We start from the raw sequence: 17136 nt of genomic DNA, 5'->3' as shown, positions 1-17136 counted from the left end.
TCATGGCCATGTCTAGCTCACATAAAGTAGAAGAAAATCTGGTATACAAATTGTATTATCAAAAACATGTGAAGGAAGATATTTCCTCCCAGTCTTCATGGACTGAGTCCCAAGGTCACATCCCTTCACGAATGTCTTCAGCATGTTGTCTCTTCTCCCTGCAGCCTTGACTTGGCCTTCATGGCCATGTCTAGCTCACATAATCTTCCACACAGACACACACATGCTGCTCTGACCATATCACTCCTCTGTGGAAAGTCTTGGACTTCTTTCCTATAGGACAAAGTTCAAACCCAGTCAAAGGACTTCGAGTCCTGCCCACCTGACTTGAGCTCACAACTATTTCCTTCTCCAATCTCGCTGACTCTTACCCTCTTGTACTTAACTTACTTTAAGTTCCCCTGGAGGAGGCTTTCCTGCTTAAGGCCGAATACTCTTTTTTATTTTTTATTTTTTTTGAGTCAAGGTCTCACTCTGTCACTTAAGCTGGAGTGCGGTGGCATGATCACAACCATCAGAGTTCATGGCAGCCTTAACCTTCTAGACTCAGGCAATCCACCTCAGCCTCCCAAGTAGTTGGGACTATAGCCATGTGCCACCATGTCTGGCTAATTTTTTGGTTTTTTGGTTTTCTTAGAGACAAGGTTTTGCTGTGTTGCCCAGGCTGGTCTTGAACTCCCTGGCTCAAGCAATCCTCCCACCTGGCCTCCCAAAGTGCTGGGATTACAGGTGTGAGCTACTGTGCCTGGCCTAAATACTTATATTTAACCGTTATGTCCATGACCCATAATTCATTGTTTCAATGTCATTTTATGTGATAAAAGAAGTATAGAAACAAAGATAGCATGAACATTATACTTAAAATAAGAAATCTTATTAGTGTAATTTATATTTGACTTTAAAGGAATGATCTGATTTTGTGTATGTTTTCCTTTGAAGTCCTTCTGTTCTTGAGGTTGTCATTGAAATGAGTTCTGCTCCATGCTCCCTCGTTTACTGATGAAAGGTGACCCAGAAACCAGACACTCCCCAGATAATAGAACACCAACCCTGGAGTTAAAATTTGATGTGGCTAATTAAGTAGTCTACTTGCTCATGGTGGGATTCCTAAGTAGCTTCTGAAATGGAAAATGGGAGCCCTACAGGTTAATGCACAAGGGGGCTTCCACTCCTACACTTATTTATTCAACGAATATTCATTAAACCTCTACGCTGAGCAGCAACTCCTAGGAACTGGAGAAACAAAAGCAAACTCTTGGCCTCAAGTTGCTCACAATTTAGCAGAAAGAGATATATATTTAAAACAAAAATCTGAATCCAACATGAAAAGTAAACTAAGCTAGTCTTGTGCTGGGAGTAAAGAGTACTGATAGGCAGGTGGGAGAGGTATTCCGGGTGGCTTTCCAGAGAAAATGAGTTTGGAACTGTCTTGAAGGATGACACGAGCTCCCAGTCTAACAAAGCGGGAGACACACTCAAGGTACAGGAAGCAACATGTGTTGAGGTCCAGGAGGAGCCTGGAGCCCGGGGGGTAAGTAGAACCCAGTGTCCCATCCACCCAGCCCATATTTACTTCCTCCCTCCTTCCTTCTTTCCTTCCCACTCTTCACAAGCACTTGATCTCTAAGACCCTTGTAGTAGTATACCAGTGCCCACGGACACAGATGAACTCTCAATCTTGTGAGCTAGGTGCAGTGTTTAGATACAATGTGGTGTGGGCCATACCAGATATGAGCATTAGGGGCTTCAGAGAAGAGAAGGGAAGCCTTCATTTCTGGTCTTAGGGTACAGGAGAGTTCCATGGAGGAGGTGGATTTTAGCCAAGGGCTGTGCCTGTGCGATTGGACTCAATACCACGATCCCTTGTTGCATTTAACCTGCATGAGCTCATTTGGGTGGAGGGAGTCCATTCACGAAGACCTTGGAAGCAGAACAGACTCCCATGCTCACATCTGACTCTCTACACCAAATTTCTGGGTGTCTTACGAGAAAATTATAGTCTGTTAAAATCTTATACCCACATCAATTTTCCTGTAGATGTGCTCATCACAGAGCAGTCTCAAGTGCTTGAGGCTGTCCATAATGAGCAGGAAAGCTTCTTGACCTGACCCGTGAACTTCTAGTGTTTTCTTGGCAGAAACTTTTCTGGCTGATCTTAGTCTGGAGTGAGGGGACCATAAAAGCTTTTAAAACATCATTTAGTAAGTCCTCCCATTGATCAGGGGTCAACACCATTTTCGAAGTGTAGTTATACTTCCTGTCAACTGGAATTAGTGTTTGTCTATCTGCTGAGCCTTGGAGGAAAGGTTAGCACCCCCAGTCAGAGCCCATCAGTAGGCCTTGCTCCTTGATCAGGACAAATTCTTGGCCATGTATGTGACTTGGTGAGAAGTGAAATGCCATGATCCTCCATCCTGTGTAAGTGAAAACAGGCTTCCCGCTGGGATCTGCCGATGCTCCCTTGTCAGTTGATTGCGTGTGTGCACGCACCCTGGGGTGACTTGTAGCTCCATGGAGTCCACCCTTAGGAGAACCTTTGACTGTGATGATCATTGAAAGCCAAATTGGCCCAGTAATTCAATTGGCTCTACATAAACAATGCAAAACAAAACAAAACCAAAAGGTCGTTCTGAATGATCAAGAGTCTATGAAGGGTTCTTCAGATATCCTTGCAACTTTAAATAGCCTTCAGCCTTCAGGAGGTAAATGAGCTTGCAGCAGGCTCCTTGCTTTAGGCCCAGGCCTCAGAGCGAAGACAGAAAATGGTAGCTTGGTAAATGACTAGGGAGGACATATAGAGCATCGTACCTCCCATAGAGAAAGCACATGGCCAGATGCAGTTGCTCTAAGCTGCTTGTCTACATAGGCGAGATGACTACAACAGGCCACTAGCCCTCAGGCCCACTGGAGCCAGTAGTGACCAGAATGAGCAGAACACAGCAGTATGGGAGGCAGGAGGGGTGAGGGAGGCTGAGCTGATGCCAACACCCTGTCTTGAGGGCAGCTTCCACCTGGCCTCCACAACTATCACCCTGGGAAAGTAGGCCCATCACTTCCCAGTCCGTTTTATTTTTTAGAGAAGCCAGAAACCCAGATTTTTATATTAAATTTTGTGTCTTTTAAATGATACAACCCATTCCTACTATATTTTTAAAGCACTACATGGATCAAGATGGATGAAAGCAGACCCTGAGTGTGCTGGCCTCGAACCTGCTGCTTCTGAGATATGGGGACATTTTATTCCTAGGCTAGGACTTGTCCTATAGCTCTTGTGAGTGTGCAGACATGGTCTGCTGTCACCAGGCCTGCAGGTGGGCGTGAGGAGGCTCCTACAGTAGCATCAGGAGCCTTGGCACTTCCTTCTGGAACAGTGCTGGAACATGCTCACACACGGATGAACTCACCTTTCTGGCCAGTGGAGACTGCTTCACAGAGCTTTCTGGGCTCCTTGATGCTTGCTGGATGTGGTTGCTGCTGGGTTCTGGCTGCAGCTCCCATCAGGTAGAGTAGTGCTGCGGTGACTGGGATGTCCACACCCCGGCAGTCAGAGTCCCTGGCTGGATTCCACACCTCTTCCTACAGTCTGAGGAGGACATGCCATCGGGTCCAGGGAAGTGAGGAGAGGATTCCCGAGTGAAGGGACACAGGGACTGAAGAGCCAAGCAGGAAGTAACGATGCTTATGTTGATGAGCACACTACTTAGGACAGGTAAATGACTGGAAGTGAAGTTTAGTTTTGGAAACAGACTCATGCTCCAATGCTAAATCAGCTAAGTTACCCCAGGAAAATTCCTTAACTTAATACCAAAATGGGGAAAAGGGGGATACAAATGGAGTTTTCCTTGGGCTCAGCTGAGATCACATGTGTGAAAATAACATTTTGTAAAATGTAGAAGACCAAATGGCAGTCACTGTTAGAGTCTAGTCTTTGAAAATGAAACTGCGAGGATGAAGCAGGAAATCTATCATCCTCACGTGTTTGGTGGAGTGTGATGTGTTTCCATCAGATGGTTGGTGATAATGATTCTCTGATTTAAAAATTGATGTGTCCTCTTACAATTATCAAGCTGATGGTGAGGTTCAGGATTAAAAAACACATATTTCCCTTCCCAACAATCTCTCCACATTGCCTTGATAACAGAAATATAAATGTATGTTACAACAGAGTAGGTAGTGGCTAGGATCTGATTCTAAATTTAAAAATTCAGTAAGATCACTACTTACTTTTCAAATGCAAGTTGGTAAGTTGTATTTGTGAGAAACATCTAGTCAGGGCATCCTTTCCCAGTGTAGAGTGTAGTCATACACAAGTACGCTTCAGGCCAACATTTCCAATCTCAAGTAATTACAGTCATGCATCACAACAATGGGGACACGTTGTGAGCAATGAGTCATTAGGTGATTTTCTCATTGTGTGAACATCATAGAGTGAATTACACAAACTTAGATAATCTAGCTCACTACATACCTGGGCTGTGTGGTATAGCTTACTGTCCCTAGGCTACCAACCTGAACAGCATGTCATTGAATATTGAATACTGTAGGCAGCTATAACACAAAGTATTTGTGTATCTAAACACATCTAAACATTAAAAAAGGACAGTAAAAATATGGTATTATAATCTTATGGGACCACTGTCGTATGCGTTTTTGCTGTTGACAAAAATGTTATATTATGTACAACTGTGTATTAAAAAGAAAAAATAGCACACGAGTAGATACTAGCTAGAGATTAAAAAATCGTGAATTTTCACTCCTATTGTCAAGAGTTGTTCTAGGATTTGGCTGGAATGGAGCTTTCATACACCCTTGGCTTCTGCAAAACAGGGATGACCATTTCAATTCACTCTCTTCAGACTTCTGGGAGCAGTCAGCTTGGCAACGGGTAGCCTCTGCCTTCACTCCATTTCAGCTGCTCATGACAGTGGTTGTGCCTGGGGTTAAGAACACAGAAATCAGAAAGTCAGCTCCACCTTTACAATTTGGATCTCAAGTCTCCATCTCCCTGCCTTTCAGCACTGCTCTCCTTACTCCCCTAGACCTGTCTTTGTCTTCAGTGGGACACCGGGCCTCTTCCTTCCTCTTGCCTTTCGTCTCCCTACACCAGTCTCCACTTTTTCTTATGCCTTTGGTTCCTTTCATCAATCATGCAATGACCATTATTTTCTCCTATACTCATTCGGATGAGCACAGCATAAGAAAAGAACAGCTAACATTTGTCAAGTCTTGCTTTGTGAAGCACCATTGTAAGTGCTTTCTGTGTATGATTCATTCTATCTTCACTAACCATAAGGGAGATTTGTGCCCATTTTACAGGCAAGAAATCTACTTCACAAAGGATGAGTAACTTGCCCAAAGCCCAAAGATACCATCAGTTGCAGAAATCCCACTATTAAAAAACAAAACAAAACAAAACAAAAACGAAAAGAGAAGGCTATAATTCTAACTACAAGGCACCATTGGTTGACAGAGACATCCTAATTTCCATGATGTTAAATATACAAAAAGGTGCATCTAAGAGTAAATGATACGGGCCATGTGAGGGACACAGTGTAAGTCTAGGTCCCCAAGCATAGTGGTCTCCACCATTGTGCTATCCTGCCTCATAAAACCAGACGAGTGTGCAGAGTGGCTTATGGGCTCAGACTCTCCCTGAGGTTTTAGTCCTGTTCTTTAGTCTCTGCCTCCTCCCTCCTCTTTCCTTCAATGATTATTCCCTAGGTTTTTACTTTCTTTAAGCCTCCTACTTAACACCTACCCCGATTCATTTTCCGTGGATGACTGTGTGTCTCCTTCATTGAGAAGAAGGAACCATCGGTCATTGTCTCTCACCTCCTGCTCCCCTCTCGTATCACCACACCACTCACAGACACACCCATGTCCACAGGGAGTTCCTTCTTCTCTCTGTGGGATGCTGTCCCCTCCTTATCCTCCTAGTCCCTTTACAATGATTTCCTCTGAGGTTGTCTGTCGTCTTTCCCTTCTGATCTGCTGCCCTCCCCCATTGGGTCCTCTCCCTCAGTAAATGTGACTGGGACCCAGCTACTCACTGTCTGGTCAGCCCTCCTCCATGGCGATGACTCGACAGGTGTAGTCTGCCGCCTCTCCTGAGTCTGCTTAACTACTCCCTCCTGCAATACACCATGGCTCTCGCCCTGCAGAAGCTCCTCAGCAACCTCCTATTTTCAGATCCAATGGAAAAGTCTGTCTCCATTTTGCTGACTCCCTGACTGAGTCTGCAATTAGTTGATTTCCTCCCTCACTCCAGGACCAGCTCTGCCCTGCTGACTTCCAAGGCTCCACAGGCTCCTAGTTTCTCTTGTCTCTGCTTCTTAGTCACTGAAATGCTGGCATTTTCCAGGCTCTATCCTGGGACTGCTGTACCCATTTCTCATACTTTTCCTGATGATCTATTTTGACAAAACCCTGAGACTGGCCTTCTGAGCCCTGTGTCCTGGGTGTTTGTCTCCGATTCCAGCATCTTCCCCATCATCTCAGTATCTCTGTTTGGATGTTGCTCATCTTGCACTCATCATATTCAAAACTGAATTCTTGGCTTCCCTTTCCTAAGCCTGTCCCTCAAGTCACTTTCCCCTGCAGCCAGCCAGTGGCAATTTCAAACTTGCAGTGACTTAGTCCCTGGACTTGGTGTCACCTTCAATTTTTCTCTTTCTCTTGTATCCCCTACCCAGTCTTGTCCTTTCTACCATCAAAATATGTTCAGAATCAGATCACCATCACCATATCCTACACCCACTATTCTCTAGGCCACCCTCTCATCTCATCTGGAGGATGGCAGAGCTCACTGAAGACTCCCAGCCCACTGTGCACTGCCCTCTGCCCTCTGGTCTGTCCTCTCCTAGAAACAGGATGGCTCTCCGGTCACTCCTCTGATCTCATGTTCTGCCATTATACCTGGAAGAACTCTCTCACCCATCCTTGTTCAAAGCCACGGCACTTTCTTCCAACCCTCCACTTACCCTCTCACTTTGCCCCATCTTCACTGCAGGATCTCCTCAGGAAGGCCTTCTCTTCTACTCTGTGTAAAATGGCTCTCTACTCCCCTCCATTTCCAATCCTTTACTTTTTGTTGATGACCCTTTGCTTTCTTGTTACATCTGCCACATTACACATATCTTTTTCCTTGGTCTTCAGGATGACAGATTTTATTGACTTGTGTTTGGCACCATGTGTTTATTTAATTATCTAGTTGTGTGCTTGTTGTTGATACAGAGTTGTAAACTCACCACTCAACACAGAAACCAGAAGCATACATCATTATATATGTGTGCATACATATACACTTATATATGTGTATAGATACAATTTTAAAATTAAAACATTTAAATTTTCTTTTGTCTTCAGCTAGAATGCAAACCCCATGAATGAAGGAATCTTGTTTCGTTCTTTCTGCATCCACAGCATGTTAGATAGTGATTAGCACATAGGCATGTGGAAACCAAGTGAGCACTCATGAAAACATGAGTGTTTTCAAGAATGCTGTAACTGTCTACATGGTCCAGTCAGAATTACATCTTTCTCCCTGCTCCTTTTTCTTGGCTCTACTCCCCAGAAGCCCAGGACTGCCCTGGCTGCTCTCTCTTGCCTTTTCCCGGTCTCTTCTCCCTCTGGAGGAGACTCCTTGCCTTTTGATTCCAGGACACCTGCAGGACCCCTTTTTCAGGATGCTGGCCAGTCACCTCCACAGTGCTTCTCTCCCCATCTTACACTTTTCTCCTCCTCAGGGCCTTCCTCTGCCAACCTCTACTTAAGCTCACACACAGACAACACACCCTGCTTCTCCCATCACCTGCTCCAAAAGGCCATGAGCTCCAGGAAGTTCAGGAGGCAAGTCCAAGATGTCACTCTTGGTCTTTTCCCTCATCTACAGGGGTGAGTAGAAGCAGGGCTTCTCACAGATGGAGAAGCTGCAGCCCCCTCCGTAGTATCCCCTGAGCAGGAGGAACAGCCTGGGCCCAGAAGCTCCTCTGCAGAGCTCCCTCTTTCTGTGGGACCAACCGGCTTCAAAGGGGCCATGCTCCAGCTTTGGCTTTCTGAATCTCCTTGGGAAGCGTGGTCCCTCTGGAAGGTAACCATGGATACTGTTGGGCTGCACAAAAGCCTTCTGTTAATGGAGGCTACAAGTGGTTTTCAGGAGGTGCAGGGATTCCAAGCAGGGACAAGCCCTTGCCTCCCACCGCTAGTGAGCAGGAGGCAAAATAATAGTGTGGCTCCTGCCCTCCCACCTTCTCACCCAAACCATCTAGCCTCGGGTGGGACCCAGAGGAAATCCTTGGGCTTCCCCTTCCTGGAAAGCGAAGTCCTTTCTGTCCAGGGCAGTGCCAGTCACAGCCTGGGCTCTGGATGACCAGGCCACCCTGGAGATACCCGTCTGCTGGCCTGAATTAAAGCAACTTCCAGTGGAGTCCACACACTGCCCTGGGGGTGTTTTCTCCCTCCCTTCAGTCCAGAGCAAGGTTAGAAGTCACCTCTGAGCTGTCTTGGCAGGTGTTTGACCTCCTGGAAGCCCTGTTGACCCCAGAGAGGTGCCCGTGTCCCTCCTCCTACCCCGGAGTTCCCCTCCTAGCCCTATATTTTAAGATGAAGCCCGTGTAAGCAGGGAACCTGGGAAGCCCATCCTGGCCTGAACCAGCGTGGTGCCAGCCTCAAGTTTCCCTGTGCCTCCGGGCAGGAGCAGGAAGTGGAGCTCGGGGTACAGGTCCTGGTGAAGAGTGGGTGGGCAGGTTCGGCAGTGTGTGGGTGGCCACCTGCCACCTCCGGAGCCCAAGTCCCTGGGGATAGAGAGAGGAGGGCGCAGAGGGGGACTTGGAGGCGAGAGGGGGCAGTGGTTCCCAGGCTTTGACGTAGACTTGGAGAGGCGCGGTCGCTTCCAGGACGCGAGCTGGGGAGTCACTCGCTGGGACAGCCTGAGTGTGTCTTCTCCAGCACTCGAGGGAAGACGGAGGAGCGCGCGAAGGGCAGCCCTTTTGTCATCCGGGAGTGGAGCCCAGAGCTAGAAGGTGAGTGGGGCGCAAGGGAGGAGCCGGAAGCTGGGAACTACGGGACGCAGGGAACGGAGCGGGGCCCAGGGGCGGAATGGGGCGCAGGGAACGGAGCGGAGCCCAGGGACAAAGCAGGGCGCAGGGGACGGAACGGGGCGCTGGCGGCTCTTCCCCGGAGAGGGCGAGGCTGGGACTGGGTGCTGAGCGAAGCGCGGGCTCGTAGCGGGGGGCACGGGGGGACCAGAGAGCGAAAAAACTCGAAGGAACGTCTCTCCTGGCTGGGGGTCCTCATCTAAAGAAAATCTAGAGGCAGCCTGTAGTCGCCAAGAGCAAGAGAACGCGAGTCCCGGCAACTTCAGCACCGCGGACAGCGACAGCCGACTCTTGCAACTTAGGAAAAATCAGTCTTGGAGGACTTCAATGTTCTAGTTCAGAAATGACAGCACATATGTGACTTTGCCCAAGTAGAGATACTGTATACAAGACATGAAAGAGGAAATCATGTTGGGTGTCCTTGCACATCTAACATACTCCTCAGAAGGGGACATGCAAGCTCAGAGCCTCTGAGATAGTTACCCACGGGTCCTCACAGTTCTGCTGGGTGTAAAGGAGAGAGGTGCCATCCCACGGCTGCCTATGAGGTGTCCCCATACAGGCGTGTTCCCGGGCTGCACCCTGCTTGCCTTGTGACATTAACACCTAAGGTTGGAAACAAGCTGGAAGTACCGTATGTGCTCCTCCTGGGTTCTTTCACATCAGGGTTGCTGTGTGAAATAAATTTTATGTAGTCTTGAGTTAGATACACTTTTGTCTGGGGAAAACAGTTTAGTTTATTATAATTTTAAGGGTTCTACTTCTTGCACTCTTCTGAGTGATAACATAGGAATAACTTCAACATGGCATGTGAATGCCTTGATTTTATTGCCACAGGTGTTGAAAGCCAGAAAAGTTGAATGAAAAGCAAGTAGTTTTTTTCAAATTCCTGAGATGCACAGCAAAAAAGAAAAAAAAAATGAGAAAACATCATCTTTATGAAAGTCCTGTCAGAATTGCAAGACACTGTAGGTGTTTGTAAAATGACTACTGGTTCTACTCCAAGGGGTTGGATACATGTCCCTCTGTTCCCACACACATTAATCTGTACTTTTAGTGCACTACTTTGTGCTTATTTTTATTACAACCTTTTATAATTCTGATATCTTTTTTAAAAATTAGAGGTCACTGGAAGTAAGAAAGCATCCAAAAATGAAATATATGCAAATTCTTCACTGCATAGGAGCCCTGGGTTAGGATACTTGTGTTTCTTTAAGATATTCTAGAATAATTAAAACCACGAAGCAAGATTTTTAAATATGAGGTACAATTCAGGATTAGGTATACAAGTAGTCATTGCACAGGTAAAGTTTGAGCCTCCCTTTGTTCCCCATTTTGCCTGGTTTGAAATCAGATACGCTTATTGATGTTGTGTTTCCTCCTCCCCCACCCCAGCAGTATCCTGCTACTGCCAATCACTTTCTTATAGCCTTATGGTAAATGTTCAGGACCCATTTATGAGTGAGAACATGTGGTACTCTGTTTTTTGTTTCTGTGATAGATCACTGAGTATGATAGATTCTAAATCCATCCAGGTTGGCCATGCAGCAAGATTTTAAACATTTACTCAACACTCTTTTAAACTGTATTCTGACCAGGCCCAGTGGCTCACACCTATAATCCCAGCACTTTAGAATGCAGAGGTAGCAGGATGGCTCAAGACCAGCCTGGGTAACATAGTGAGACTCTGTCTCTCAAAAAAAAATTTTTTTAAAAAACTCCTCAAAATCCCAAACAACAATAATAACAACCAAAACCTTTCTATTCTTCTGTACCAAGGGAAAACAGTTTCACTTATTCATCTTACAAAGAAACACTCTTTAGGAGCAAATATTTCTTAGCCTAAATATCCTGGTTTTACCCTCAGTACCAGACCTGGCAATGAGTTATTTTAGACAGAATGGGGCTATGACACAGGAGATGGCTAAGATTTCCCTACTTGGTGATGATGATGTGTTGCCTCTGCTGGAACAGTTTCTTAAGGGCTATTTATTTTCTTTGCTGACTGGAGCATGGGATGGGCTGACTTGAGACATCTCCATCCTGTGCAGTTACAGAGCCATGGCCAATCCCAGGAACAGAGGAGGGGCCCACCGTGTCTTCAGTCTCGTCTGCTCTCTGCTCCTTGTGGGAATGTGCTGCGTGTCTCCCTTCTTCTGCCTTGGCCAGACAGAACTGCTTGCTCTGAGCCATGCTGACCCTCAGTGCTGGGAGTCCTCCTCGGTGCTCCTCTTGGAGATGAGGAAGCCTCGCATTTCCAACACAGTCTCAGGTTTCTGGGACTTTATGATCTACCTGAAGTCATCTGAGAACTTGAAGCATGGGGCCCTATTTTGGGATCAGCTCTTCGGGGACATCTATGTGGACTGTGTCCTCTCCAGGAACCATGGTTTAGGAAGGAGACAACTGACTGGAGAGGAAGAGAAAGTTTCAGCAGCACAGCCACGGCACATGGGGAAGAAACAAGGTGGTCAGCCCAGTTTTCCAGGATCTTTTGAAAGGGTCAAAAAGTGTGAGTGTGCTGCATTGTGAGGAAGTGGGGCATGGCTTTAGGGGACTCTAGTGTTACACACTTTCCTCTCAAAGGTTGATAGGAAGGTAGACAGAACTTCCTACTGCTTCTCATACTAGCTGATTATGTCACATGCTGTCCTCATCCTCATCCTCCATGGAAACAGCAACAAAGAAGAGTCAGAAAGACAAGTAAGAAAAGGCATGATTCCAAAATACGACATAGAAGCACAAAGGGAGGTCCCAAGATCACCACTATTTTTTTACTACTAGTCTGAACATTGGCAGTCATAACCTGGTGGTTACATGCTGTGGAATTGGGGAGACTTGAATGTAAATCTGGGGACCCTTTTTCAATGAAAAAAACCACATTGCTTTTATATAAATGGAGAGACTCTTTGAAAGGCACTTAGCTGAAGAAGAAAGAGTAAAAAAGGAGCTGGCATGCAGATTCCCTTCTTGTTGCTTTTTGAATGAATCTCAAATAAGTCATTAACTTCCAGCAAGCTGAGTAATTCATTTTTACTAAGCTGTAACTTCCTACAAATGTAGAGACTTTTCATTAAAATAAAGACTATATTAAAACATAGTTTTCTCTGAGACTGTAGAAAAAATATCTCATATAGAATTAGAATGAGGGAGAGTCAGCCCCTGTGAGTAAGCAGAGAGATGCCTTAGCCTGGTCATCATATTGTTCTGGTTCCTTTTTTGGTTTCAACCAATGAGCATCCAAACCTTTTACCAAGGGTTGCTTGGGTGGCAGTAACTCTTTATAATTGTTTATACATTGGTGGAAAACATGAGCATAACTACTTTTTGCATTTGCACATTTTATTGTGATATTCTTATATATTCCTATTATCTCTGTATTAATACAACAATAAACAGTGACAGCTCAGTACTACCCTTCCTAACCTATTGGAGAGCTTTTTGAGACCTAGGCCACTTGAATATTAGTAATGAAAAATCTTCGTGATTTGCCAATCCGTAAAACCAGATAATCCACTGCTATTTTGTAGATAAGTTTATCATTTTGGTAAGTGTTACTGTAACTTAAACCACTTTTATTTTCTAGAGAAAATATTCTTTCAGCAGCTTTGCTATTTAAATAGAAATGTAAAATGAATGCTTTAAAATATTGGTTACTAATATTTAAAAAATATTTTAAACAGAGGCTGTCCAGACATCTGCACCAGTAAGGACCATATCTTTCCTTCTCTACTGCTGAGGATGGTCTGCAGGGCCTTTTCTTCTATTTTAACCATACTTAGTTGTCTTACCTGATTTGGCATTACTAATATTTTTTTCTATCTTGCACTCACTTAGAATAACTCAGAAAGGCTACAGAATACATGAAAATAATGTCAGTTTTGTTCAACTAAACATGAAAATGTTAAATATATTAATTATGTGTATGTTTTTATAAAATTTCTCTCCAAGACAGCATCAGTGTTGAAAGCCACATCTTTTATCTTGCTGCAGAGTTGCTCTAGACTGAGCTCTCTGCAAACCTTAGCAGAGACTGCAGTACAAGTAGCCAAGTAGCAGGAGTGGGCAATCCCTTTATGGAAATTGTTTGAATGTTTGGCACAAACAACTGTTTGCAGATCAGGAAACAAGACTTTCCATTTGGCTTATATAAACACAGTTAAATAGGGTCTTGGGTCAAGAAGACACCATGTCCAAAAGTTAAATAGTTATAGGAACACTGAGATTGCATTTCAAGAGGCTTGATTAAATCTCTAGTGGTTCAACTGGGCTCTGGATGTACCTGCAGGGATCCTACAATAATTTTTTATTTTGTCCCTGGGGGAAAGATAACATGTTGTCAGGTTGGAATGGGAATGAAAGGTGAAGAGGTGTTTGTCCCTGTAGTTCTCAGGGAAATCACACCATCAGAGTTGAAGAGAAGAACTAAAGTAAGTGTCTAGATAGTATACAAAAGGCTTCTTGTTATTCTGATGTCTTCAAATCAAAAGTTTAAACACATTTGGGAAATCTACTATGAAATGTGCTTTGTGAAAAACATAAAACTCCTACATAATTTTATATGTAAATATATCATGTTTGTTAATATTGGGTCAGCAATATGAAAACAAAATATATCAAATAGCCATGTCCCCTTGAGCAAGTTAATTAACTTAGCCTCAGCTTCCTCATCAAGAAGCATGTGGGAAGAAGTCAATGACCCGACAAGTCCATTTGATCTATTCTAATATTCTGTGTGTCTATAAAAAAGAAATGTCTGAAAGGCACTGATTTAATGATGGGAAGAACCTGGAAGAGCTTGACTCAGGGACAACTGACTGAGCTGGTGGTGACCTGAACACCATGGCTATTTATAACAATGACAGACAGGAACAGAGGAGTCCAGACATGAGAGGACTGCAGATGGCATATGGGAAAGACTAAAGGTCATTGGTGTTTAGTATAGAAAGATACAGGCCAACAGCTGAATGTGAAGTATCCAAAGGAAGGTGGAAGAGGATGTATCAGGGCTAAGCACTAAATGATGATGGAGTATGTCAAGGTGGGGAAAGGATGGGGGAGAGAGAAATAGGGAAATAGGGAGGGAGGGAGAAAGAGAGGGAGAGAGGGGGGAGAGGGAGAGGAATTGAGAGGAAGGAAGAGGAGGAAGAGAGGGAGAGAGAGGGAGGAGGAAGAGAGAGGGGGAGGAAGAGTGGAGAGAGAAGAAAAGAAAGAGAGACACAGGGAAAGAGAGGGGGAAGAGATAGAGAGAGTAAGAGGGAGAGAGAAAAATGAGAAAAAAAGGGAAAGAGAGAGAGAGGTAGAGACAGAGAAAGAGGAGAGAGAGAAAGGGAGAGACAGAGAAAGAGAGAGGGGCAGAGAGAGAGAGAGGGAGAAATACAGGGGATGAGAGAGAAAGAGAGAGGAAAGAGAAAGAAGAGAGGGAAGGAGAAACAGAGAGAGGAAGGGAGAGGAAAGAGAGAGGGAGAGAAAATGGAGGGGAGACAGAGAGGGAGAGACAGGGAGAGAGAGAGAGGGGGGAGGAAGAAAGAGAAAGAGAGGAGGGAGAAAGGGAGAGAGAGAGAGAGATTGATTGATTTGGGGAAAGAGTACCCTGACAACTCCAAAACCGAAAATTAAGGGTAACTCAATTTGGTTAGTAAAGGCTTCAATGCAAATGAAGAAATTTTGAAGTACATCATTGTTTGTGTCAAAAATAACCTCTTCCTTCAACAAACCCCACTGAGAGGGACAGAAAAACCTGCCCTCCCAAACCAGGCAGTTCGAATGTTCTAGAAAAATTGTGAGTCTTTGTCTTCCTCTGGGATGAGAAAATTAAAGTTTAGATCTATAATCTGGTGGTATGTGCAGTTGGTGTCTCACTAGATAGCAAATGTTCATAGTGCTTATTTTTTAAACACTAAGCACAAGAGAAAGCAACACTTCAGAAACATAAATAGACTCATGTATGCTTGATTTTCTTTGTGACTACTTCAAGAAATTTCCTAAGCCACACACTCAGCAATTACCCATCTAAAAATCTACCCTCAAGAGCACTCATAAATACAGCCAATGATGCAGGACAAGGTCATTCATTGCAATATTATTTACAGTAACAGAAACTCTGGAAAGCATCCAAATGCCCCACAATAGGGTAATGGTTAAATAAATTGCATTTTAAAGTGTGTGTGCACAAAACTATGGTTATCTCTGGGAGGTTGTATTACGAGTGGTTCACATTTTTTAATATTTCTAATGTCTATTTTATATTATATATTAAAATTATATAATGATGACTTTTACCTTTTTAATCAAATATTTTAACACATATTAATTGACAAAGAAATACATTTATTTTAATTTCTTTATCTTAAATTATATAACAGCTACACAAGACACAAAACTTTGCATAAATATAAATTTATATATATATATCCCTGCAAAAAATTCATATAGAATTTTGATATTCAAGTGGCAGAAAATCAAACTTCTTTTCAAACACAATTTATTGATATTTAATTAACCTGAAAATAATTTGATGATCTTACAAAGTTACCTCTTTCTACTGCAGGTGTCTATTTTCAGCTGCTAAGACCCCCTTTCCTGAAGAAGAAAGAGATGATCGAAAATCTGATAAGCATGCATGTGCCCAGGGTGGGGCCCAGAGGGACTGGAAGAGTAAGCCTGGAAATGAAGAGAAAGTAAATCTAACCTCAGAGCTAGCTCATGCCTTGGAATTTAAGTAAAAAGAAACAATTTTAAACTATTGACTATTTATCTGTGTTAAGTGCTGGAAGTGTCCAGAGATAGATATTAAGCCAAATTCCCAGTGTATTTATTTAATGCTTTGTCTTTGGCTGCTAGCATGTTTTCTCAAATGATGACATTCTTGTCAGGCCATCCTGCCATCTAAGAGTTAAGTGACTTCCAAAGATAACCTGGAGATTGGGAGACTCAGAATCTCTGTTTTGGGAGGCTTGGCATTGTCGATGAGCCTGATGTCATACATTTCACATGGATACACACATGATTTCCAAGTCATCACCCACTGGGTTGCTTATACACAGGCTGGATAGGGACTGTATTTATTAATTACCAGTTCCTGACAGTTACTAATTACCTGTTCCTGATACCTAAATCTTGTTTGAGAAACTATTTTTGAACACTGAATGAAGCAAATAACATAACAAAAACTGGCAAATAAAGCATTCTTCTAAAGGAAACGATATTAATAAAAACTCTGGAGCCCAGGAAATATTATTGGAGTCTCTTTATTTCAATATTTAATGTTTCTACTAATGATGTCTAAATGCTAATAAAATCGTGTAAATATACATAGGTACACATTATTTCCCAATTAGCATATTTGCTATTTGATAAATATTAGAACTCTGTAAGTGGATACACTTTGTATTGAAATGAATCTAAAATAGAATGAACAGCATTATAGAGAACGTATAGTAATTTTTCCCTAAAAAATGACCAAGCCTGAGTGAGGTTTACAACAAAGAAATCCAATTAGCAAATTTATTTGCGTTCCAGACATGATACTATTTTTATCTCTAATTAATCTCATCTCTCCAACCATTCTATTATAACCAGTAATTGACAGCTGTTTAAATTTTAGACATAGTAGCAAGTCCCTTGCTTTTTCCAGATCCAAAGGAAGCCTCCGTAAAGGTTTTTATTGAAGATTTAGGGCCCTCCTTCAGCTAGAAATCATATCTAAAGAGTTCCTATCAAAAGATAGGTTTCATCTGAGGATTAGCCTAGTAGGAGAAAGAAGCCCTGACTAGAGTTGGGGGGAAGGCCTGGCCTCTGCTGTGGGCTGGTGGGAGAAGGAGCACACCCACAACTGCCCCCCAGACCTTTTCTGCACACAGGCTCATGATTTTGCTTTCATGCTACTTTCTGTAGTGTTTTCATCATGTTCTTCAAAACGAACACATCAATTTATAACCTCTTGCAATCACTGCAGACGCCACTCTTGGAGAATGAACTTTCAGAAGAGCCTGCTTGTGTTCCACCCTTGCCTCAGTACTCCACAGACGAGGCTGGCAAT

The 17136-nt window shown here is 43.7% G+C and overlaps 1 protein-coding gene across 1 annotated transcript; it reads left to right on the top strand.

The window, feature by feature from the left end:
- The first annotated feature begins 8912 nt into the window (after positions 1-8912).
- Positions 8913-16329, top strand: FAM237A (family with sequence similarity 237 member A). The gene is made up of 3 exons (XM_008056146.1): positions 8913-9020; positions 11147-11562; positions 15646-16329. Exons 2-3 carry the CDS (start codon positions 11157-11159, stop codon positions 15777-15779), a joined length of 540 nt encoding a protein of 179 aa, XP_008054337.1. The 5' UTR covers positions 8913-9020; positions 11147-11156; the 3' UTR covers positions 15780-16329.
- Positions 16330-17136: the final 807 nt, after the last annotated feature.

The sequence above is a fragment of the Carlito syrichta genome, unplaced genomic scaffold (assembly GCF_000164805.1).
Source record: "Carlito syrichta isolate Samal-C Ts95f unplaced genomic scaffold, Tarsius_syrichta-2.0.1 Scaffold302257, whole genome shotgun sequence".
Lineage (NCBI taxonomy): Eukaryota > Metazoa > Chordata > Mammalia > Primates > Tarsiidae > Carlito > Carlito syrichta.
The sequence above is the reverse complement of the archived record's forward strand: the minus strand, read 5'-3'. Positions and strand labels throughout refer to the sequence as shown.

What these genes read in the sequence shown, in the direction of transcription:
- FAM237A (XM_008056146.1), top strand. Translation starts at nt 11,157, where the DNA reads ATGGCCAATCCCAGGAACAGAGGAGGGGCCCACCGTGTCTTCAGTCTC. An exon ending in GCACATGGGGAAGAAACAAG is followed by an intron (nt 11,563 to 15,645) that starts GTGGTCAGCCCA and finishes TTTCTACTGCAG; the next exon opens with GTGTCTATTTTCAGCTGCTA.